Source organism: Natator depressus, chromosome 10 (assembly GCF_965152275.1).
Source record: "Natator depressus isolate rNatDep1 chromosome 10, rNatDep2.hap1, whole genome shotgun sequence".
Classification (NCBI taxonomy): domain Eukaryota; kingdom Metazoa; phylum Chordata; order Testudines; family Cheloniidae; genus Natator; species Natator depressus.
In genome coordinates this window covers 13,348,883-13,370,939 of record NC_134243.1, presented here as the reverse complement: position 1 = coordinate 13,370,939, position 22,057 = coordinate 13,348,883, and the positions used below count along the sequence as shown (strand labels likewise).

The 22,057-nt window shown below is 45.8% G+C and overlaps 1 protein-coding gene across 1 annotated transcript in view; it reads right to left on the bottom strand.

Moving 5' to 3' along the window:
• Window positions 1–22,057, bottom strand: part of ADAP1 (ArfGAP with dual PH domains 1) — a 101,932-nt gene that overhangs the window by 24,409 nt on the left and 55,466 nt on the right. The window contains exon 5 of the mRNA XM_074965244.1: window positions 5,049–5,161. Within this exon, the coding sequence (XP_074821345.1) occupies window positions 5,049–5,161 (113 nt within the window). The remainder of the gene's footprint in view (window positions 1–5,048; window positions 5,162–22,057) is intronic.

Sequence of the window (22,057 nt, the reverse complement as noted above, 5' to 3'; positions counted from 1 at the left end):
ACAGTGACTTCAGTGACTAGCTTCCTCCCTAGTACAAGAACCCCCGCTCCCATGCCCTTCTCAATCACCTCCCTCCTGACTCCAGATTCCCACTGGCATCTTCACTGGACTAGTAAATGGCCTGTATTTTTGCCTGGCTGAACACTATTACAAATGTGCTCAACCACGCAAAAAATACAGACCACTTACCAAATAGGCCAGGATGCTTTTAGCATCCCAATCATCCTGGACCAGTCCACTGCTGGCCTGGAAGGACTGAACATTATTCCCTTGCCAATGACAATGAAGCTCTTATTGCCACGCTATCTGTCTGGACACAAAGTGCCAGTTTCCACACAGGTCATGCTCTCTCTCCTATACAAGCACATTTGTTTGCTTTTAACTGAACTCCTCACATTGCTCTTATCTGCCCCCACACTGGGAGGTCCTTGGGCAGAGCAAGAGACAGCAGAGCACTTTCCAACCCTCACAAAGGAGGAAAATCATATATTTCTCTGGTTAGATCTGTTTTATGGATTAGGTCTAAGTAGGAGTCTGGGAGCTGGGACCTCCTGAGCACTAATCCCAGGGCTGACACAGACTCCCTCCGGGTAGCTCACTGAACCTCTCTCTGCAGCACAGGTTCCACACACATGAAGTAGGTCTAACAATTAACCTGCCTCAAAGGGGCCCTCTGTGGATTTAGCTACTGAAGGTGAATAAAGCCCTTTGAAGATTAAAGACCCCACTCTCCACTTGGTACCACTGGTTTTATGCCGCTGTAGCTCCCTTGACTTACAACTGGGTGCAACTGGGGTAAGACAATGGAGAACTAGGCCCTAAAAGTCCTACGCACCGCGTGTCAGAACTTCAGCTGGTGCAAATCAAAGTACCCCCCCTGACGTCAGTCAAAGATCTTGCCCTGTAAGTACTTTTATTTGTTTAGCGTGTGCATGGTCGTCTAGCCAAGCGATGGAATCTTCAGTGGCGTGGTGCAGTTCTTCTAAGTCACTGCTGAACCGAGTCGGCCGGCATTCATCGACACTGTGCGTCATCTGTGTTGCGGCAAAGCTGCACAAAGGGCTGTCACGAAGGCCCCAGCAATACTGGTTGGCTGCACAGAGACCTTGCCCGATCTGGAACCCGTTCAACAGGGACCACTGGCGACAGGGCAGGTCAAAACTAGGCAGGCAAATTGTGGGGTCAGCAATGAGGGACTGGCTGGGGATTATAACAGATATCCATTCCTCTTGCCAGAGCGTTTCCGCTCTAACATCCTGGAGTGGCAGATGAGAGCATAATGACGTAACGGCAAACATGCAGCTGGTGGTTTAAAAAGGTCATTGTGCAGCAGCAGGCTTGAGTTAGCATGTACTTTCTCCAGTAACTTGCCAGTAGCAACCTCTCATCTGATATAAGGAGGAGCGATATTGCTCAGAACTGAAGCCATGGGAGTGGAGTTGAATGCAGGGTACCGGAAATGACGCGCATGGTGGCATGTAACTGCGTATCCACCAGTTTGTGTGTGACAATCGACTCCAGACTAGTGCGCAGTACTCCGCCACCGAATACGGGGTGGCAAGAGCTGACGTCCGCAAAGTTGGAGCACGAGCACCCCATGACAAACCTGCCAGTTTGCTAAGAAGATTGTTGCACGTATTAACTTTAGCTGCTGTCTTCTTCAGGTGGGCATGATAACTCAGTGTGCAGTCTAAGGTCATACCTAGACAGATCGGTTCTGCTTCATGCTTCACCTTCTGACCATTCAGAGAAACATGCAGTTCTCGGGTTGCGCTGGCATGATGAAGATGGAACAAACTGGAGACTGGTTTTATGATGCTTGGCTGGAGGCGCCAAGTGCTTTAAACTCTATGATTAGATGCATAAGAGTGGAACAGCCACTAAACTTGCTGGAAGCCATGTATATTCAGTGGTGGAAATTGGCCAGAAGTTTGTATCTATTTTGTTCTAACAGAAACAATGACCAGGAGGCTGGTTCTCATTCTTTGTAATCTCTTCTCCCAGCCACTTCAACAGTGAATTTACAAGTCATACTCCCTATTCCAAGGCCCCTTCTAGGCAAAGATCTCTAATTGCTTATTGAAATAAGCCTCCCAAGGCCATCGTGAAGTAGGAAAGCATCATTACACCCATTTTTCACAGGGGGCTCAAATACAGCATGGCATGGACCACTTGGGTCCTGAGCAAAGTTATCCCAAAACAGCCAAGTGTCCCTTCAGAGGAGAGCCTGCTGATGATTTTGGATCCCTGGGCTTTAGAGACAGAAGAAACATTCCATTTTTCACAGGGGGGGAGGGATAGCTCAGTGGTTTCAGCATTGGCCTGCTAAACCAGGGTTGTGAGTTCAATCCTTGAGGGGGCCATTCAGGGATGGGGCAAAAATTGGGGATTGGTCCTGCCTTGAGCAGGGGGTTGCACTAGATGACCTCCTGAGGTCCCTTCCAACCCTGATATTCTATGATTCTATGACATGCACTTACTCCGCACAAGTGAGAGGGCAGCGATGAAAAATAACTTGGGGGCAGAATCTAAAAATGTTGATGCCAGCCCATTCCACCTACAGCCAAGAAGAAAAATAAACCAGCTCCCACCTCCTGCAGGTGGCCTAAGATACTTGCACTGAATTCGACGAATAGGCAATACTTCAAATATATCTAATACGCCTCAGAGATGGCAGCCAGACAGACATCCAATACGGAGGCCATGACACAATACACAAGCAGGCCCACTAGAAATGGACCCTGGAAGAATGGGCCGAAACCAAAATCCTGGATTTATGAACATTGCTATCTCTGTGCACAGGCATCGTGAAAGGTTTTTATTTTCCCACGACTTGGCTTACAACTACTGGCTTGAGTGAGATGCGACATCTGCCACAATTATTTTTGGGCAGGGAGCGGAGTACATCTAGGATCACAGCAGCTGGTTTTTACGTGTGCATATGGTCAGACTAGCTGAGCTCCTGTATCCCAGTGACCAGAGGGTAAGTCCCCACCTCACAGCGGATACAAGTGTGCAGCCCTGGGCTCATGAAGTCTTACTGTGGTTTCGATGTGGGTGTGTGAGGTGGTGGGGAAATCCAAGCAGGGCAGAAGCGTGTGGACAAGATGGTCCCCATCACATCCATGGTTGGTGCTGGCGTCACACTGAGTACCGTGAAAGAAGCTTTTAAACCACTGGAGTGGACGACAGCAACTTCATCTGGGTTACTGGAGACTCTCACTTCCTTTTAGGCAAGGATTGCATTTCTCCCACCCACAAACCAGGACTGCATCATTGAGCCTGTGGCGGAGATGATGACAGCGATACCCCTCTAAATTAGCTGCTGGGAATGGAGGAGAAAGTACCGGCAGAGCTGTCGCTCCCTCCATTGCCATTCCCCTCCATGACGCCATCGCTCACCAATCAGCCAGGAAAAGACTGCTGCTGGTTCGAGCCACTATTATTTTAACAGAACTTTTGCCCCGAGCTGGTTAGCAAGAGATCTTATAACCACTGAGCCCGCACACAAAATGGCTGGCAAAGCCTAGGATTGAGGAAATAAGGCTGACATTAAAAAAGGCTACAGGGAGCAGAGGGATAATGCTTGAGGGGCGAGGGAGAGGGATCAGCATTAAAAGTGACACTGTTTTGATGCATCAGCAGATTAGTATTGAATCTGAATGTCACTCCTGACATCACTAAATGAACTGGCCCAATGGTACTTACAGATAAGCACCAAGATTGGGGAGTTGGGGGGAGGGGGAGAGAGGGAGAGGGTGCAGCACTGCTTGGGTTTGACATTAACAAGAGTTTTACTTGGGTGGGAAGGATAGTGTGGGAAACTAACGAGAGGATTTGGGGGTAAAACAAATCAAATAATGTCCAGTGTCCACATCTCACCACATACTTTCATCCAGCATTCATTCAGACTAGTGGCACCATCATGCATTTAATGGCAGAGCTGCCTCTGGCACAGAATACTGTTCAGACATACAGCACAGCTATGTGTCAAGGGCAGGCAGTGGGACAGGTGGCAAATCAGCTTCTCTTCCCTACTGACTGGGGCCCACAGAGGTGCCAGGTTTTCACAAGGATAGCAAGGCACCTCTGGGTTTATGTAAAAAGGCCAGGAAAGCACACTGGATTTCTCTACTTGGTGAGTGCATGATGATAAAGTTCCTGTCCATTCATCACAAATGTAATTTTCTTTTTAATGGCTCCACGTTTCACTTACACTAGATGAGATCCACTCCTGAGAAGAAGACAAATACTTCCTAGCTTGACACTGAAATATAAAAAACCAGATGCACTTTCCTTTGTGACTGTTTGTCATCATCTTTAAGGGAGCATTCAGAATCCAAAGGAGAACTCTTCACTGGCTGCCCCTCTGTGCCCTTGGAGTTTACAAACCAAGGATTGCAGCTGCTGTAGGCTTTCAAATTCCTTCTGCTATCCAAACACCACAGTGGGCCTGCAGCCTCTCCTCTGTTGCGTGGTATCGTCCTCACCACAGTGTGGCCACAGACATAAAACTGATGTAGAGTGGATTGGCGGATCCTTATGATCTAGCATTGCAGAGCTAGAGCTAAGGGAAACTTCTTCCTCTCAGAAAACAAAGATGATGGGGTCAGGTAGCTGTAGTGCTCTATACGTGTGGGCCCAGATTTCTAAAGGTATTTAGACGTTGCTGTGCTCAGTGTTGCAATGCATAACTGATTTAGGAGCCCAAATATCATTTTGAAAGGGGATTTAGGCACTGAGGAGCCAAACCCTCATTGAGAGTTGATGGGATTTGGACTCCTAAGTGCCTAAATCCCCTTTTAACATGAAATTTAGGCTCCTAAATCAGTTCAGCATTGGACCACTGAGCCCAGCAATACCTAAATACCTTTACAAATCTGGGCCTTGGGCTTTTGTTCCTCAAGCAGTAGAAGAATAAACGACCTGACGTCTTCGAAAAGTTGATGACTCCTTATGACAAAACGGTACCATGGGGACTGTTTGATCAAAGACAAACCCATGTGAATAAAACCTCTGGTGACTGTGCTGTGGCCCCGGATGCTTACATCATTTTTGTTGAAGTACTTCAGTGCACCTTCCCGTTCCGATAACACAAATTTTCTGTTTAAGAACTGCCCATTGTCACGTCCTCTTTTCCAGAGAAGCCCTTCTCTGTACCCTGCAAAGAAAATCAGAGAATCGTGGATGACAAGTTTTGTTTTTCAAAGAGAAAAGCTGAAAAATGAACATTTTACAAGACACAGAGCCGACAGGCCACAGAGCCACCTTTCCCCTCAGACGTCTCTTCCTCACTCTGCTCTCTCGCTCTTTCTTTTGTATCTTGTGCTTCAAAGGTCACCATTCTTTGATACTGGGATTTGACAGGCCGTCTGGGATTCGCACTGCACAGTGCATTCAGAGACACTGGGGAAGCCTTCGGAGCACTGCTGCGTTCTTTCATTGGTTCCCAAGACACCAACCTCACCAGCATGTCTCACCCCATGAACCTTGCTCATTTTGCTTGCGTCAGTAGCCCTTTGGAGCATAACTGAGGCAAGCAGGATCTGACCCCACGTGTTGACGTTACTAAGGAATCAGAAGGGAAAAATAAAACCCAGTTCCCAGTGGATAGTGGCTGATAACACAGAAAACCACAAGGACATAGCTGACTGCTTTTGTTGTCTGTCTGCTCAAACAGGACATACCCGAAGCCCACTGAAGCCAATGGGAGTATTTTCAAATACCTTAAAAAAAAAAAAAACAAACAGGGAAAAAACCCACTTACAAGCTTTTCCACTGACTTCACTGGACTTTGGATCAGCACCTGAGCCATGGGACACTCAACTACTTTCTCCCGCTTTGAGTTGCTCCATCCAGCTCTGAGATTCTTTAGCAAGACATCACAGGGAAGCATGCGCATAACCCTCAGTGGAATACAATAGGGACCATCACTGGAAGAAGAAGCTTTCACCACCCATATTGTTCCTGTTCTGTTTCCCCACACGGCTTTCACCAGCACTAAAGTCAATACAAGAGTTTTGTTTTCTTAGATTATTTTTAAAACAAATCAGGAAAAGGCTGATTTTTATTCCGCCTCAGCGTTCCCGAACAGCAAACACAATGGCAACTCACCACTGCACGCTCTTCTCCAGTGGCTCAATAGCCAGAATGTGCAGATTAACCAGCCAAATGATATTTTTAAGCATTGTCCTTACTTTGCAACATTTTTTTTCTTTTTGTTTTTCACAAGCAGTCTCCTACACAATCACTATAAATACTGACTGAGCTGTTTGATGCTCTCCTTCAGTTTGAGATCTTAATTATAAAAATATTCCCGTCGAGATTTCTCTCTCTCTCTCTCTCAATTTATCTTCTCTGTTCTATTTAGTTTTTATTATTGATTCTCAGCAGCTAGGATTGTAAAGTGAAAAAATTAAATGCTTTTTACTTGTAACTAAGCTCTTTCTCTATATGCAAAGTAGCTACATATTAGCAGGCAGACTATCATCTGTATGCACGTTAAAAAAATGGCAATTTACAGAAATGTCATCCTGGGAGTGCATTTCAGAAATTTCTACCAGTGACTGTTATTGTAAATGTCTATCACCATGTCAAATTTATATAAACCACAGACCCCCCAAAAAGGGAAAAAAGTGCTATTCACCTTCTAGGTATGAGCTGCATAAAAATGTTCTGTATGGATGAGAGGTTGAAGAAGATAATTTAGTTGTATATGCTACTGCTAAACATACAAACAAAAGCCCTAAATGTGCCTATGTTTATAGTCTGTAAACCAGTATCACACAATTTTGGGGTTTTTTTCAAGACTATATTTACCCCTTCTGGATTTATGAAAGCAAAGGCCAACCGGTCTCCCAAAAGCTGAAATGGACCTTCCCTGAAGTGTTAATCAAAGCCATCAATGTTAGGCATACATAAGTGCAATGGTGAAAACCCTGCTGTTGCTAATTCCGAATGTGAACTCCACAGCACATCATAAATCCAAAATACACATCAGACCGCTGGAATGCAGGATGGTAAATGGGCCAATAACTTGATACAGATGTAAGTGATGGAACTATTTGGAGCCTGTCGGCAGTGCTTTCTTTTCCTTGTCCCTCTATCGGGGTCAGATAGTGGAGCGGGTTTCCTTTTTAAAATGCTGGGCCCCGTCGTACCTTCCCCGACAACCCCTTTGGCTGCCAATAGGTACAGATGTGTGCTACCACTCAGGAAAGAGCACTTGCATTTTCACCAGTCTCTAGGGATATCCCATAATACATTATTGACAGCCCTATCATTTAAAATTAGTACAGATTGTGCACAGCCACACACACACACAGCTATGAAGCATGCACAGCCGCCGGCTTTCATTTTTCTGGGTGGGTGCTCCACCCCCACTCCGCCCCTTCCCCCAAGACCCCACCCTTGCTCTGCCTCTTCCTGTCCCTGCTCCGCCCCCTCCCCAAGGCCCCATCCTTACTCCACCTCTTCCCACCCCCACTCCACCTCCTCCCCTGAGTGCACCCCACCCTCGCTCCGCCTCTTCCCACCCAACCCGTCACTGAACAGCTAGTCGGCAGGTGGCTGGTGGATGCTGAGCAGCCACTATTATATTTCTCCATGGGTGCTCCGGGGCTGGAGCACTCATGGAGTTGGCGCCTATGGAAGCAGGTGTGTAACAGAAAGGATCCTTCCTTGGAGCCAGTACCCACTCATACACAGCACCGTACAATCCCCGTTACCTGAGGTCGGTTGAACCTAAATACTTCCAAGTGCCACAAGTCCCACGGACTCACTAGCCTGATGCCAGCCATTCTGCAGGTCTCAGCTGGTCCCTCAGACCACAGCAGAGCAAGTCTCTTGAGGAGCTGCTCACCACCTCTCAGTGTCCAACCCCTCACTAACTTCTTACAGTCAAAATCCTGCTCATTGGTTTTCCTCAGACTCTGTGAAGCCCACCAACCACCACCTCTGCCTGGTTCACCTGCACTAAATCTAGAATAAATTAGTTTCTCTTTTCAGAGTGGTAGCCGTGTTAGTCTGTATCAGCAAAAATAACGAGGAGTCCTTGTGGCACCTTAGAGACTAACAAATTAATGGGTTCTAACCTATGAAAGCTTATGCCCAAATAAATTTGTTTGTCTCTAAGGTGCCACAAGGACTCCTCGTCAGTTTTTCTTTGTTTCCTCAGGGCTGATCCCAGGTACACTGATGTAAATGGTCAATGGAGTTAATCCACATTTACAGTAATTTAAATCAGAGCAAAATTTGGCTCCATTACTCCATGCTTCTAGCCAGCCTGCTCCCACGGGGTCACCAGGATGTGTTTACACAACTTCCTTTACAGTTACCACATCCCCCCAGCAGGGCTATTGTCTTTACAGTCTGTGGTCAGTGAAATTCTTCTACCTGTCAGCTCTCTTCTTCTCTCCTGTGTTGGCAAAAGCTCTGCCATTTTAGGTTAAACATCTATCTACTGCACGAGTACGAGCAACAGAGACACGTATGAATCCAAAGAATTAATAAAAAAAAAGCACAAATATTCTCTGCAGAACTGCGAGTTGGAACCAAAATTGTCCTTTCCAATGACCTATACAGGCCTCCTGTCCTCGGAGGACAGAGTGGGCCAGAGAATCTATCCCATCAAATCCAATTCAAACTACAGGGGCATTTCTCCCCCGACTTTTCTCTTTTTCTTTCATTTTTTAATGAAAAAAAACAAAACAAAAATCTGAGTTCAATAGTCACCTGGGAGCTCTGGGTGCATTTCACCAAGCAGTAGAACTGGGAGTCAGTAGGAAGCTGAATAGTCGGAAGAAGAAGAGAAGAAGCAGCAAGCTGAAAAATCCCACACCTAATTTTGCCTATATGTGGCCCGCTAGTATAAAAGCTAAAAGGCTCTAGTGTCAACCTGGCCAACAACTGCAACAGCTGAGAATATCAAGGTGAGCATGAAATACACTGATTGACACCAGAGGACTCTCATCACCACCACGGTACAGATTAATTCACTTGACTTCATGAGGAACTCAAGCTTTGAAGTCTTCTTAATAGGATATATCTACCTGCCAAGTCTGTATCCATCAGTGAAAATGCTACATACTCTGTACACAATGGATCTGAATGGGAATAATGTGTTTCTCCTCTGAGGGTGCTGACAGAAGACAGTCTGCAGGTGACGCCTCATTGATATGATATGAAAGTGCGAGTTTTGCTTCACATGAGGCAGAAACATGTACTGGGTTCTGATGGTCTGTGTCTGTTGGTTGCTCTCTTGAATAACGAATGCTATACAGCTTATTCTCAAAGATTTGCCATGTGGTTTACAAATCAAGGGTAGATATTTAGAGTGTTTGTATTTCCTTGAGGAAATCAATATTCAACATGGCGCTAATGGAAGGGATTGGAGAGTACATCAGAAGCCATTTCTATTCGTCCCTTTAAACTAGAGAGGCGGCTCCAGAATCTCAGCAGCACTTAATAGTATGGGGCATCTGGGAAACAATAACACCTCTTAAGAAGCTGCATGACAGGCTAGCCAGAGGCTGAATTGGGGGGGTGGGGGGGGAGGAGGATATTGCCAGGAGAGAGTGAACAGGAAGAACATCTGATGCCTGCCTGACACGGTGACCAATGTCAAAGTCAACAAAGCGTAGCAGGGAGGCATTTTTTTTCCCCCTTTAAAATCTCACCTCCAGGTTTTCAGAGTTGCCAACATTTCAGATGTTTTGTCCGGGATAAAGGACGGCCGGGGGCCTCTGGGCTCTCAGCTTCCAGGGCTGCCTGGAAGTATTGCAGTTCAGACAAAGATCTAGACGTTTAGATGATGATGATCTCAACCACTGGAGGCTTCACAGTCCTCCTTCCCTACAAGCCAAACTTCCACAACAAGCTTCCCAATGCCTGTTGGTACCACCTTGGGAGGAAGTCCCCCCCGGGGTGGCAGAGCTGCTCTGGGGAGGCGATCACTCCTTGCTGGCTGAGGTAGCACTCCTAGGCCCCAACACACACCTCCTCTCCAGCACAAAGTGATCCTCTTCCTTGACTCTGCCCATCCCCACCATCCCCCACAGGGGCTCTGTGCCATGCAGAAGGTGCACACTCCTTCTGTGCCACACCCCAATATACTGCCCACCATACTGGTAGCCAACAGGCACTGGTTCCACTGCCAGGCACCTCTCCATGACTGCAGAGGAAGGGGCAGGATTTCCCTGCAGGGGCAAAATCCTGTGAGATGCAGGACTTGCCCGAAAGTCCAGGCGCTAACCAGGCGCTAACTGTGTGGGGACACAGTCTCAATGTGCAGGTAGTTAAGGTCAGGTAGTATCAAGGCTTCGTTATCCTGGTTAAGAGCTTAGAAGGGTCACTCTGATTTTATGCTGATTCCCTCAGAACAAAAACAATGCTTCGCCCCTAGGCAGCACTTCAGATCATCAGTGTGCTACATTAGCCACCAATCCTCGCACCCTGTTGGTAAAGTAGAAAAGTAGGGCAGCATTATTACCCCCATTTTACAGACAGGAATACTGAGGCACACAGAGCTCAAGTGACTTGCTGAAGGTGGCACAGTGAGGATCAGAGCTCAGCCTGGTCTGGCTCCCCATGTTGTATTCAGCACACATGTCTTTTGTAGCCCATGAAGCAGCCGTAGGCTGAGTTTTGTTTTAATTTTATTTCATTTATTTTAGTGGAAAATTATAAATATTTGAGTAGTATCTTGGGTAGTGGACACATTAGTTGTTCTCTGTTAAATCTACTCGCTCCTTCACAGAAACATATTCTTCGTCTTTGGTTTTGTTATTAAAGAATAAATAATACTAATACTCTGGACTTCCACAGTATTGTTACTAGGTGGATCTCAAAAAGCATCACATATTTGTGAATTATACCTCACACTTGCCTCTGGGAGATTGGTGTTATCCCCATTTTATAGAAATTATATATATATATATATATATATATATATATATATATATATATATATATATATATATATATATATATATATATAACTGAGGCACAGAGAGATTTGGTGACTTGCCAGAGTCACACATTGATTCAGTGGCAGAGCCAGATTTAGGACCCAGATCTCCCAGCCATCCTACCACATATGGATTTTTAAAATTATGATCTCCAGTTTTTAATCACTTCATGGTGCATTGTGTTATTTGCATTACCTCCTGAGTATCCGTTAAACGGAACTGTGTGATATTTTTCTGCAGTTCACCTGGAGGATGTCTCCAGAACGAACCCCCCTGCTACAAGACACGTATGTCTACGTGGCACCTAGACACCGACCTGCGGCTGGCCCATGCCAGCTGACTTGGGCTTGCGGAGCTCGGGCTGCAGGGCTGTGTCATTGCTGTGTAGACTTCCGGGCTCGGGCTGCAGCCCAGACTCTAGGACCCGCTGAGGTGGGAGGGTCCCAGAGCTCAGGCTGAAGTCTACACAGCAATGAAACAGCCCCACCGCAGCCTGAGCCCAAGTTGGCTGGGTGTCTAGTGCAGTGGTTCTCCAATGTGGCCACCAGGGACTTTTCTTGCGGCCACAGCCTCCTGGGCTGGGGAAGGGGGGGAGGGCAAAGTAGTGGCCCCTTCCCCTCCCTGTTGCTCCTGGATGCCCTGCCTTGGTGCTGGTTGCTGGGGCCACCAGCAGCGGGTTGGGCCCTGCCCCCCTTTGGACACACCTGGGGCACAACACTGGAGGAGCAGGCACCCAGTGAGTTCCCCACCTTCCCAGGGGCAGTGGGGCTCAGGCTTTGGGGTTCAGCCCTGGGGTAGCGAGGTGGCAGGCTCTGGCCGCGGGGCTTCGGGCACCAGTCCTGGGCTCCGGCTGCACGGCAACAGGCCCAAGGCTCTAGCCTCCCCGATGCTTCCCCTGGCCCCCATCCAGGGCTTAATTAATTTGTCCCCAGGCTTGGCAGGGCTGAGTAAGTGTGCTGTGAAAAGTGATACTTGTATGTTTGTTAATATCACTTGTCACAACGGACTTACTAGCTAGCAATAAATAAATGACAATGATTTGGATGTGTCTATGTGCAGATTTATTTGCTTTTCCTCTAAAGCTAATTATGTGTTTTAGAGGAAAGCGTGAGAGTGGTCACCAGCAAGAGTTGGTGGCCGCTCTCTGAGGTCACCAAAAAATTTGTCCTGAGAACCCTAGTTGCTGTAAAGCCGTTGCTGCTACTTCCCTTTATGCACTGGCATGGATTTTCATAAGCACATTGCTTGCTTCATTTCTCTCTGCCTTCCTTTAGGGCAACGTCCTTAGGAATTACTTCTCTGTCCTGTCCAAAATGAGAGTCTGTACCCCTGTCAACACCGATAAGTAGAAAAAACATTCACTTGGACTTGAACTGAACATGAACTCATCCAGGTTCCCTAGGCAAACTAAATATGTCAGCAAGAGGCTCTGATTTGAATGTCTCTGTCTGAAAGATCCTGAAAACAGCTACGGGAAGGCATTTAATATACTGGCTGCAGAATGGGGGCAGGGAGGGGCTTTCCTAAAAGCAGAGCATTTTACAGGGGAAGCTATTAGATTTGAAAAACTAAACCCCTTTCCCTTACTGATTCAGAATGAAAACAAATGTTGAATGTCAGAATTTCCCAAGAAGCAGAAATTCCGTTTTTCGACCAGGCCAACCTGCAACGCCGACTCACAGGGGTAGCCCTACATAAATCAATGGGACTAGTTCAGTTACGAAGGACTAATCATCTAAACAAGGGTTTGCGGTATAAGGCCCTAAATGCACTCTTCATCTACCACTGAATGTCTCCAGCTCTTTCTTCCCTGACTGTAGTGGTGCTGAAGAGTTTAGGCTGCACAGCGTCTTACAAATAATTACACAGTCATTTCTTGGAACAAATGCACTTACTACCAGGTACCGATGAAGTGAGCTGTAGCTCACGAAAGCTTCTGCTCAGATAAATTTGTTAGTCTCTGAGGTGCCACAAGTCCTCCTTTTCTTTTTACCAGGTAAGTGTTTACTGGTGTGTAGATGTCAGCAACCGCAGGTCAATTAAGAGGGACTGAGTGGCTCAGGGACTTGCTAATGAGAAATTTTGCCTCTAGGTCACTGGTCCATATCTGGATCAGGTCGGTTGCAACTGATAGTTGTTACCAGCTGCGGTTGTTCAGTGGCCTGTATAAAATGAGAGTCTCGCCAGAAAGGCAAACAAGTAAACGCAGAGTGAGCATGGAGACTGAATTACCCTTTCGCCCGCTTACGTGGTACCTGAAGAATCAGGCGGAGGCACGCTCGTCAGGCCAGTGGGAGGCACTGCGGCTACTTGTGCTATCGCCTTTTTGTGACTAAACATGAATCTTCCATTGCTAGTTCTGTCATTCTGGCACCCGTCAGGATCACTCCGATATTTGAAACAACCAGTCTCCTTGGAGACAGAACACATATTCTTCACATTGTAACTGGCTGCCAAGGCCCAGGTCTCCACGCACTAGCACCAAATGGTTTCTTATGCAGGCACATATTTCAAACGCAAGAATTTCCAGTCTTTTAACGAATCAGTCCTTTCCTAACAATCACTTAATATGCAAATTATCTTTCCTGAAGGCCATTTTAAACAGAAAAGAGTTTCCCATTGCCATCAGATCTGTCTTTGCTGCCTTCCAGGAGCTAATAAACCAATTATTGTCCTGCTGCATTGTAGCGCCTCAGCTATGGAACCAAGCTGCTGATTAAATTGATTGCTTCCACTATACCCAATTAACCCACTCATTCTGCAAATGATTGACTTAATCAGAGGCAATTAGCACTTGAATGGCTAAATCACTGCAGGAAGAGATATCTTGGAAGGTGATTGAGATGCCATGTTAGGGACATCTCAGTGGACCTTCCAAGGGATAACGTCATTATTAATGTATAGATCAGTACTGGAGCAGCCTGAAATGGCATGTCTGTGGTTTTAGCTGAAATATAAAATGGAAGACAGGAGGGGCAGGGAGGGGAGAGACTGCATGCACACGGAGGCTATTTTCTGACAAGATTTTAGGGAAAAATTGACATGTTATTGATAAAGGGAAAGGTAAGATGGGTGAGGTAATCTCTTTTATTGGACCAGCTTCTAAAGGATACTACCTCACCCACCTGGCCTCTCTAATATTCTGGGACCAACACAGCATCAACACCACTGCGTATAACATATAACAAAGGGAAATGTGTCATTTGCCCCTGAAGATGGAAGATTTGTCATTTTCCACTGCACAGGCGGTGGTGGGGTGGAATGAGCTTCCCCACATCATGCCGGCAAAGTGCCTCCACCTGGTTCTGGAGGACCCATCCTCTACACACGAAATGTTCATTCATTTCCCAGGCTCAGCGCCTCCGCTGAGAATGCCAACAAGGGAGCCCAGAAACATCATTTGTTACTTTGTGGGTGGGTGGGTGGGGCCCATCAGCACATGTGAAGCTGCATTGAGAACACCAACCCTTTCACATAGGCCAAAGAACAGCTATCAGGAGGCGATAGCATTTAAATCACTAGTGACCCTGGCTGGACTCAAACTGGTAAGCTACTGGTTCCAGGCTCCCTCTCTTAGCTTGAAGGACTGATATAGTGTAAGTCGAACACATTTCACAAAACCGTCTGAACACAGATTTTCATGCAAGGTATCCTTTGCCACAACATAAAACACAACCACTTAAAGACCGGACTTGCAGGCAATGTCAGGACTATATGGAGTTAGAGACAATGTACATAGGCATCGTCCTCTCCAGAATCTATGTACTGGTCTGGATGAATCACAGATCAAACAACACTGGCCCAAGAGACAGCACGTTCCCAACTTTCAAGCAGAGTAATATAGCAAACACAAATATTGACCACCAGGAGTTCAAGCAGTGTGAACTAATAGCCTCAGAAGCAAGAATGGAGATAGGGTTAGACCACATCCGGATTGACTTTTGGGCTGGAGCCAGGTGAATGGTAAGGAAGAAAAAAAAAAAAAAAAAAAATATATATATATATATAGATCAGTACAAAAATACCTATGTTATTTTGCTGTATCTTAAGCAAGAGAGCATTTTGAAATGACAAATGTGTAGTTTTCTTGCTACTCATCTGTTGGAAATCAATATAGTGAAATGGAGCCAAAATACAGTGTCTCTAAAGAAAAACATCGAACAGAGCTGAACAAAATGTTGGAGTCCTTGGCTCACTTCAAAGAGCACTGGATCTTTCCTATATGGATTTGTGTTGTATTGAAACACAAGGTCTGTTCCTGAGATTTAGGGTCCTGTGAATGTCATCATGAACAAATTTGCATTGCAGGCTCATGACTGAAAATCCAAATTGCTTCTAAGTAAATCTCCAACAATAAAGCTAAAATCCTTTAAGCCTGTGATGTTTGCCACGATTTAAATCTGATTAAAATCATTCATGACACCAACTAAACCTAACAGTCAGAAAACACTCCAGCCAATTCTGACGTTACCCAGAGTAATCCAGACCCCCCTTCTCTCAGAGAGTTGTCAGCTAAAGGGAACATAATAGGAGATCATGTATCTAATCCAGCTTTATAAGTTGTTTTTAACTAGTTCCTTTAATCACAAGTTAGGACTCCCACTGGAGCCCCTCTCAGCGAACAAGAAATTAATATTTTCATTAATACTCCCTGACGGTATCAGAGATGACATCATATTGTTCCTTCATTTATTGAATCTATAGTCGGTGCATAAGGGATAACATATGGCAAGGTGCACAGGTGTGAAATGAAAAGAAGTCACTGCTGGGATGAAAGGTGGTAGCTATTCAAGTGATCAGAAGACTACACTATTCAGGTTAGCAATTATAAGGTTAGGTGCTAGAAGGGGTGGACGCACTCCTGGTTATTACAGCTTCCATGAATGCCCAGGGGATGGGGAAGAGGGGTTAGTTTACCTGCGCAGCAGGCAGCCAGAATCTTGAGACTTGCATTCACTGAACACAAAGGGAGAAAGGCACAAAACCCCCAAGGGCACTAGAAACCCCACACGGTACAGGGGTGGTACTGGGGAAGCTCATGCTGTGCACTCCCCAAGAAGGTATGTCCATTCACCAGGATGCAGCATGCACACACCCGTCCTGGTCCCTGGGGACGTATCTAGCACCACTGGGTTTGCTATATTTCTATCTACCCTTGGACTCTGGGAGTTCGAATACCAAGATTCTGGCTGCCCCCTGCACAAGTGAGCCAGGGTGCAAAGAGCTTTCTATGCCATCTTCTTTCTCCTCACTTGTGCATCATGCAAGAGCAGCCAGAATCTCACCCAGTGATTGCCAGAGCTTCAGACTCAGAAAAGGCCCCAGACTACGGGAGAGAAAAGATTCCTTTATTTATAGTGTTCCAGGAAAGAAAAATCACCTTTCAGCCAGTACTAAACCTTTCAGAAAATGCTGGGGGAGGGGGAGGAAATATATTGAAGCTTAAAGTATGTTTCCAGCTCAAAATCTGATCATTTCAGAGATATTCGATAAAGTTGTACTATGGAGATTGCAGCCACCTTCTCTTCTATCAGTTTATCCTGTAACTGATGGTTGATATAGTAGCTTTCCTGATAACTTAATTACTGAGTGTTTACATATTAAAGATAACACAGCAATTAGCGGCTATAGTGAAGTTAGACTGGATCTGCTGGGAAATTCAGAAGTGCTCTCCTAAAGAGAATTTCTTTACTGGAAGTCTTGTGGTTGCATTACTGAGAACTGCGGCATGGAATCCAATTTTGCAGAGAAATCAAATATTTTTTCTTTGAGAGGCTTCTGCATATTCCCACAAGGAGATCCAGGTCCAGTAGGAATATGGCAGAGGCCACTTGAAGAAGAACTACAGTTACAGTGATATTGATCTATCAGTCCTCGTCCGCAAAGGAAACCTGCACGAAACCTGCACAACTCTTTCAAAAGACGAGCCTGGGACCTTAAATCCATTACTCTGCTAGACACTAAAAACTGAATAGACACACTGGATTTATGGCTTATTACAACAATCTGTAACCCCCTAAACCCCTCCCACCGCTCTTTGTCCTATGACTGCAGAGGTGTGAACGGGCCTACCTGGCATGGTCCCTTAGAATGTGCGCTAACTACTTATGCTAAGTTGTGATGCTACAGTACCTTTCCCAGACCTGAAGAGCTCTGTGGGCCTCAAAAGCTTGTCTCTCTCACCAACAGAAGTTGGTCCAATACAAGCTATTACCTCACCCACCTTGTCTCTCCAATATCCTGGGACCGACACGTCTACGACTACATTCAGCAGTATAGGCTCTGTGTAGCATAGCCCTGTTCAAACCACCGTTGTGGAAATAGTCCAAACTATTCTCCAAGCCAGGAATAGTTTTAGATGAATCGCCGCATAGCCACGTCTGTAAATAAAACTCAGTCCAGGACAGCTGCTCACGTAGATCAGGACTAGCAATGACTGGAAGAACTCACTCACTAGGCCTGATCCACAGCTTGTTGCAGTCAATGGAAAAAGATCCCCATGGCCTTAGGATCAGACCCTAACTACAGAGCACTCACTCTGGAATAAATTAGTGATTAAAAGTGCCCCCCTCCCCCTCCACCCTCCCACTAGCAGTCGTCCAGTACAGTAACAAATCAAGGCAAACATCTTGCCAGAGATCTCATGCAGACAACATTCTCTTTCTGTTTGCTTTGAAGAGCAATTCAAAGGGCTTCAGCACATCTGTTGTTGTCTTGAATGGCTCCTTATCATCGATGATTGAGTGTACCTCACATTTAGAGTCAAAACTGTTGCTTTATGCAGTGCACATATTAAAAACTTTTTAAATGTAGGAATCATTCCGCTCTCCTCTGCCGGTTCTGCAGCTGTCCCAGCCATCAGCTCACACTGCAGGTTTCTGTAACTAGCAAGCTGATTTAGGTGATTCGATGCACTACATTGCTGCAACAATTTGCATGTCGGAGGGGAAAGGGGTGCTCGCTCACATGTTTTACTTTTCTAGGAGCACTGCCACAAAATAGTGTAATCTAATTTTATGGAATGATCCAATTGTATGGACCCAGGGTTCCACTGAAGTCCATGGCAAAACCCCCACTGCCTTCACTGGGCTCAGGATTTCATCAGTAGCTTCTGTACTTTGTGAAGGTTTAATACTCCCCTCTCCATTGTGTAACTTTCTGGCCTTTTAGGGCATGTCTGCACTGCCCCACTGTTCAGACTAAGGGGGTGCAAACAGCAGTGTGCACTGAAGTGCTGAACTGCAAACCTCCCCCATGGGAACACTGTGGCATGGGCTTAAAGGTCTCGAGTTTGTAGTCTGAACTGTGGGGCAATGTAGACAGGGCCTTTGATGCTATGGGAATGGAGACCATTATTATTTGTTACTGCCGTGGTGGCGAACGTCCTAGCTAGAGATTTCCACTGAGCCAGGCACTATCCTGCAGAAGAGCTCACAGCTCAGCAAGGTGGCCACTGTGTGTTGTTTCACAGAAAGTTTTCTGACCCCCAGCTTTGGATGTGCTGACAAAGTATCTTCCAATCCAGTGCTGACCACAGCTTCTTCAGCAATGTAAATACTTCTCTCCAAGCATCTGAAGAAAGAAATTACCGTTGCAGATGTATCTGGTGAATCAGAGATTTCAAGGTGAAAACAGAGACAGGCTTATGCAGGGGCTGAATGCAATGCACCTCTCTGCGCTGTACCGCTGTCTGATACTCCTTCATATTGTCCTCATTAGCATTGCCAGCAGCTATCATCCTAGTATAACATACCATACCAAAGCTTCAGGTTTGGAAACAGTCAAACCTATTCTAGTAGCTCTAGCAAGTTGACCTACTTTCCATGATGCTATCAGATGTATAGCCCTCAAATCAATGAATGGTTGCCTTTTTTCACTTTTCTCTTTTCCATTCAAGAAAAGGGCAGGTGTTCATTTCAGGGCTGACCCCAAGAGATGCTAAGTGACATACAACTTCAACAAGTGTCAACGGCAGTTGAGGGGGGCTTCAGGACATCACAGGATGAGGGCTTATTCTACAATCTGCAATATCTGTGTTTTTACATGATTTTATTTGTTGGATCCTGGAAATATAAGGAGAGACGTGACGGTTCCATACAAGCATCAATGTCAGCAAAATGCTGTTAGTTATCATCAGTTTTGACCTGTTATTTGTTAAGCATCAACTATACACTCAGCAACCTACAAAGGAAGGCAGGGCCCTGCCCCAAGGAAAGCTTTATTTGGTCAGAGCCAAGCGCCTGCTTGGCATGGCACAGGACTCAAATGTAAGAGACAGTCCTTGCTTACAGGAGGCTTAAACAAGAAAAGTTGCACTGAAATTAAATTTGTCACAGTACTTAGTTATATTATTACTCGTCTACTCACTTTTCCCTTACTGTTAAAACAGAATTAGCTGCATTGTAAATTTAGACCAACTTTTTGGCTCCATATCAGGAAGCAGGGAAAAGTGCTTTATATGGTGTTTAAACCCTGAACAACATTGAATGCACAGATCCCCAAACTGACCACACTGCAGGGTTCCTTGGCAACTTGTCAGGAACAACAGGGACTCAGCTAGTCTGCACCTAAAAGTGTATCAACAAAGACGTATGCACGCAAGCTTTATTATTTCCTTGTATTTGTATCTTCCATTATGTCTGAATAGAAACAATATCAACCAGTTGTTATACACACAGGGAAGCCCTGAGTTATGTTTTAAGCCTCCTGAAGACTCCCTTTACACACGCTCTGGCAATACCAAAGTGTTTTGTTTCTAGCTGGACTGACATTAAACAGTGCCAACCTGAGCTACTGCAATGCCTCCTGGGAGCTATAGTTCGGGTGCCTCATGCCCCCGTTCTTCTCTGTGGGCTGGGTCCCCTGGCTGGACCGCATCTCCTCTGATGCACTGTGCTCCCCCAGCTAAGCAGCCAAAGAGCATCATGGGAGATGTAGAGAGCTTAGCCTGCGGGGAAAACAGAGGCACGAGGGACCCAGAGTATAACTCTAATGAGATGTTGTGGCAGCTCTGACATGAATCTGTGTCTGCCTAACTGACCCAAGATGAAACATTTTAATTTGGTTTGACAAACCGAAATATTTCAATTCAGGATGAGCCAACCTGAAACAAAATACTTCATTCCAATTTTCCTGATGGCAAATAGAAAAATTGGGGAGGCAGAGGAGGAGAGCAGGGGCGGGGGAAGAGGGAAGCAAACCACAAAACACTGATGAAAGAATTCCTGAGCAGCTATAGTTCCTATGAGCAAAGTTCGCTCCATCTCATGTAACCTCCTTATTTTTAAAACAATCCTGCTTCTACTGTAGCAAATTAAGCCATTGGTTTAATCTGTGCAAAAAAAGTTACTATTGTGAGTACTTGTAGAAGCCTTGGACCTGATTCAGCACTGAGTTAATCCGGTTGGTTTGAAATTAGTTATGGTAGGTAGCTCAGTGAATCAGATCCCATCTTTTCTGCCTACTAAGAGCCACCATGTTTCACATTAGCCCACGGCATCAGCTCATTTACCTACTCATGTCAATTTCCTTCTTACTCTACCTTACCTTTCAGAGGAATATTGATTTCTTTCCACTTTGGCACGTGTTCAGCGTGTTAGTTTCCTGGAGAGTGAGCAAACACAATAGCACACTCTGCCCTTCTAACTGTGGCCCACACAAGTCTCTGCTGCATTGTAAAATGCAGGTAATGTAAGTCTTAAAGCGTACGTCTACACTGCCACAAGAGTCCGGAGGCACAGCCGCAGCTGACTCAGGCTCACAAGGCTCATGTCCTGGAGCTATAAAATTGCAGCATAGACGTCCAAGCTTGGGTTGGAGCTTGGGCTCTGACACCCTAGGATGGGGGTGGGTCTCAGAGCCCAGGCTCCAGCCCACGCCTGGATGTCTACACTGCAGGTTTTAGTCTCACAGCCCAAGCCCCATGAGCCCGTCAGCTGACCCGGGCTCTGAGACTTGGTGCTATGGGTTTCTTATTGCATAATAAGCTCTTTTTGGGGTGGGATAATCTCTCAGGAGTGGACAGTATTAATATTCAGTATAGTCAGTTCTCAACTCCCATTTAACATCCTTGTTTTCATACACCTAGTTCTATAGAACACAGAGGCTTTCATGTGTGACTAAGCTGACTGACAGCCCAGGTTTTGCTTTAACTATCGTATTAGGTGCACGCATTCTTTGAACCCACACAGTCTCTGGTGCTAAATGAAATGTCTAAAAGCTCTCCTATTAGAAGCACTAAAGCATGTTGTATTGTGTACGGCAGCCAACTCCCTGATGTCCAGTCCTGCTTCTCACGATGAGTCATTTCCCCTGCATGGCAGAGTGATGGAACTGACTAAAGAACACGAGCCCTCTCTCCAGCTCCCCTGCCACACGTACAGGAGGTGTCTGCCTTGTCAGTAATGCATTATTACTTCTGCACTGCTCAGCTGGGAAATTTCTGCATGTTAAACCATCCCTGACGACAGCACATCAGCATTTTGTAAAGCCTGTATATCCGATAACCTTGACGTTCGTTTTTAGATATTTTCTTTTACCAATATTTAATGTCATTGGGAACGTGTGTGTAGATGTGTATGATCTAAACTCTCAGCCTGGACAGGAGGGATTTTATAGAGCACATGCACGCAGAGGGTCAAACTTACTTAGACTGCAAGTTCTTTGGGGCAGGAAGCATCGTTTTTTTGTTCTTTGTTTGTACAGCCCTGGCACAACGGGGTCCTGGTCCATGGCTAGACCACTACACAGACACTTAATACACACACACACACACACACACATACCCCCTCTCTTTGGAAACTGATAAGCCCCAAAGTGCAGGATAAATGACACACACGTGCTATTTTCTTTTCACAGATTTCCAGGCCAGAAGAGACCATTGTGATCATCTAGTCTGACCTCCTGCATGACACAGGCCACGGGACTTCCCCAAAACAATTCCCAGAGCAGATTTTTTAGGAAAACATCCAATCTCGATTTAAAAATGGTCTGTGACTGAGAATCCACCACCACCTTTGGTACGTTGTTCCAATGGTTAATTACTCTCACTGTTAAAAATGTATGCCTTATTTCCAGTCTGAATCTGTCTA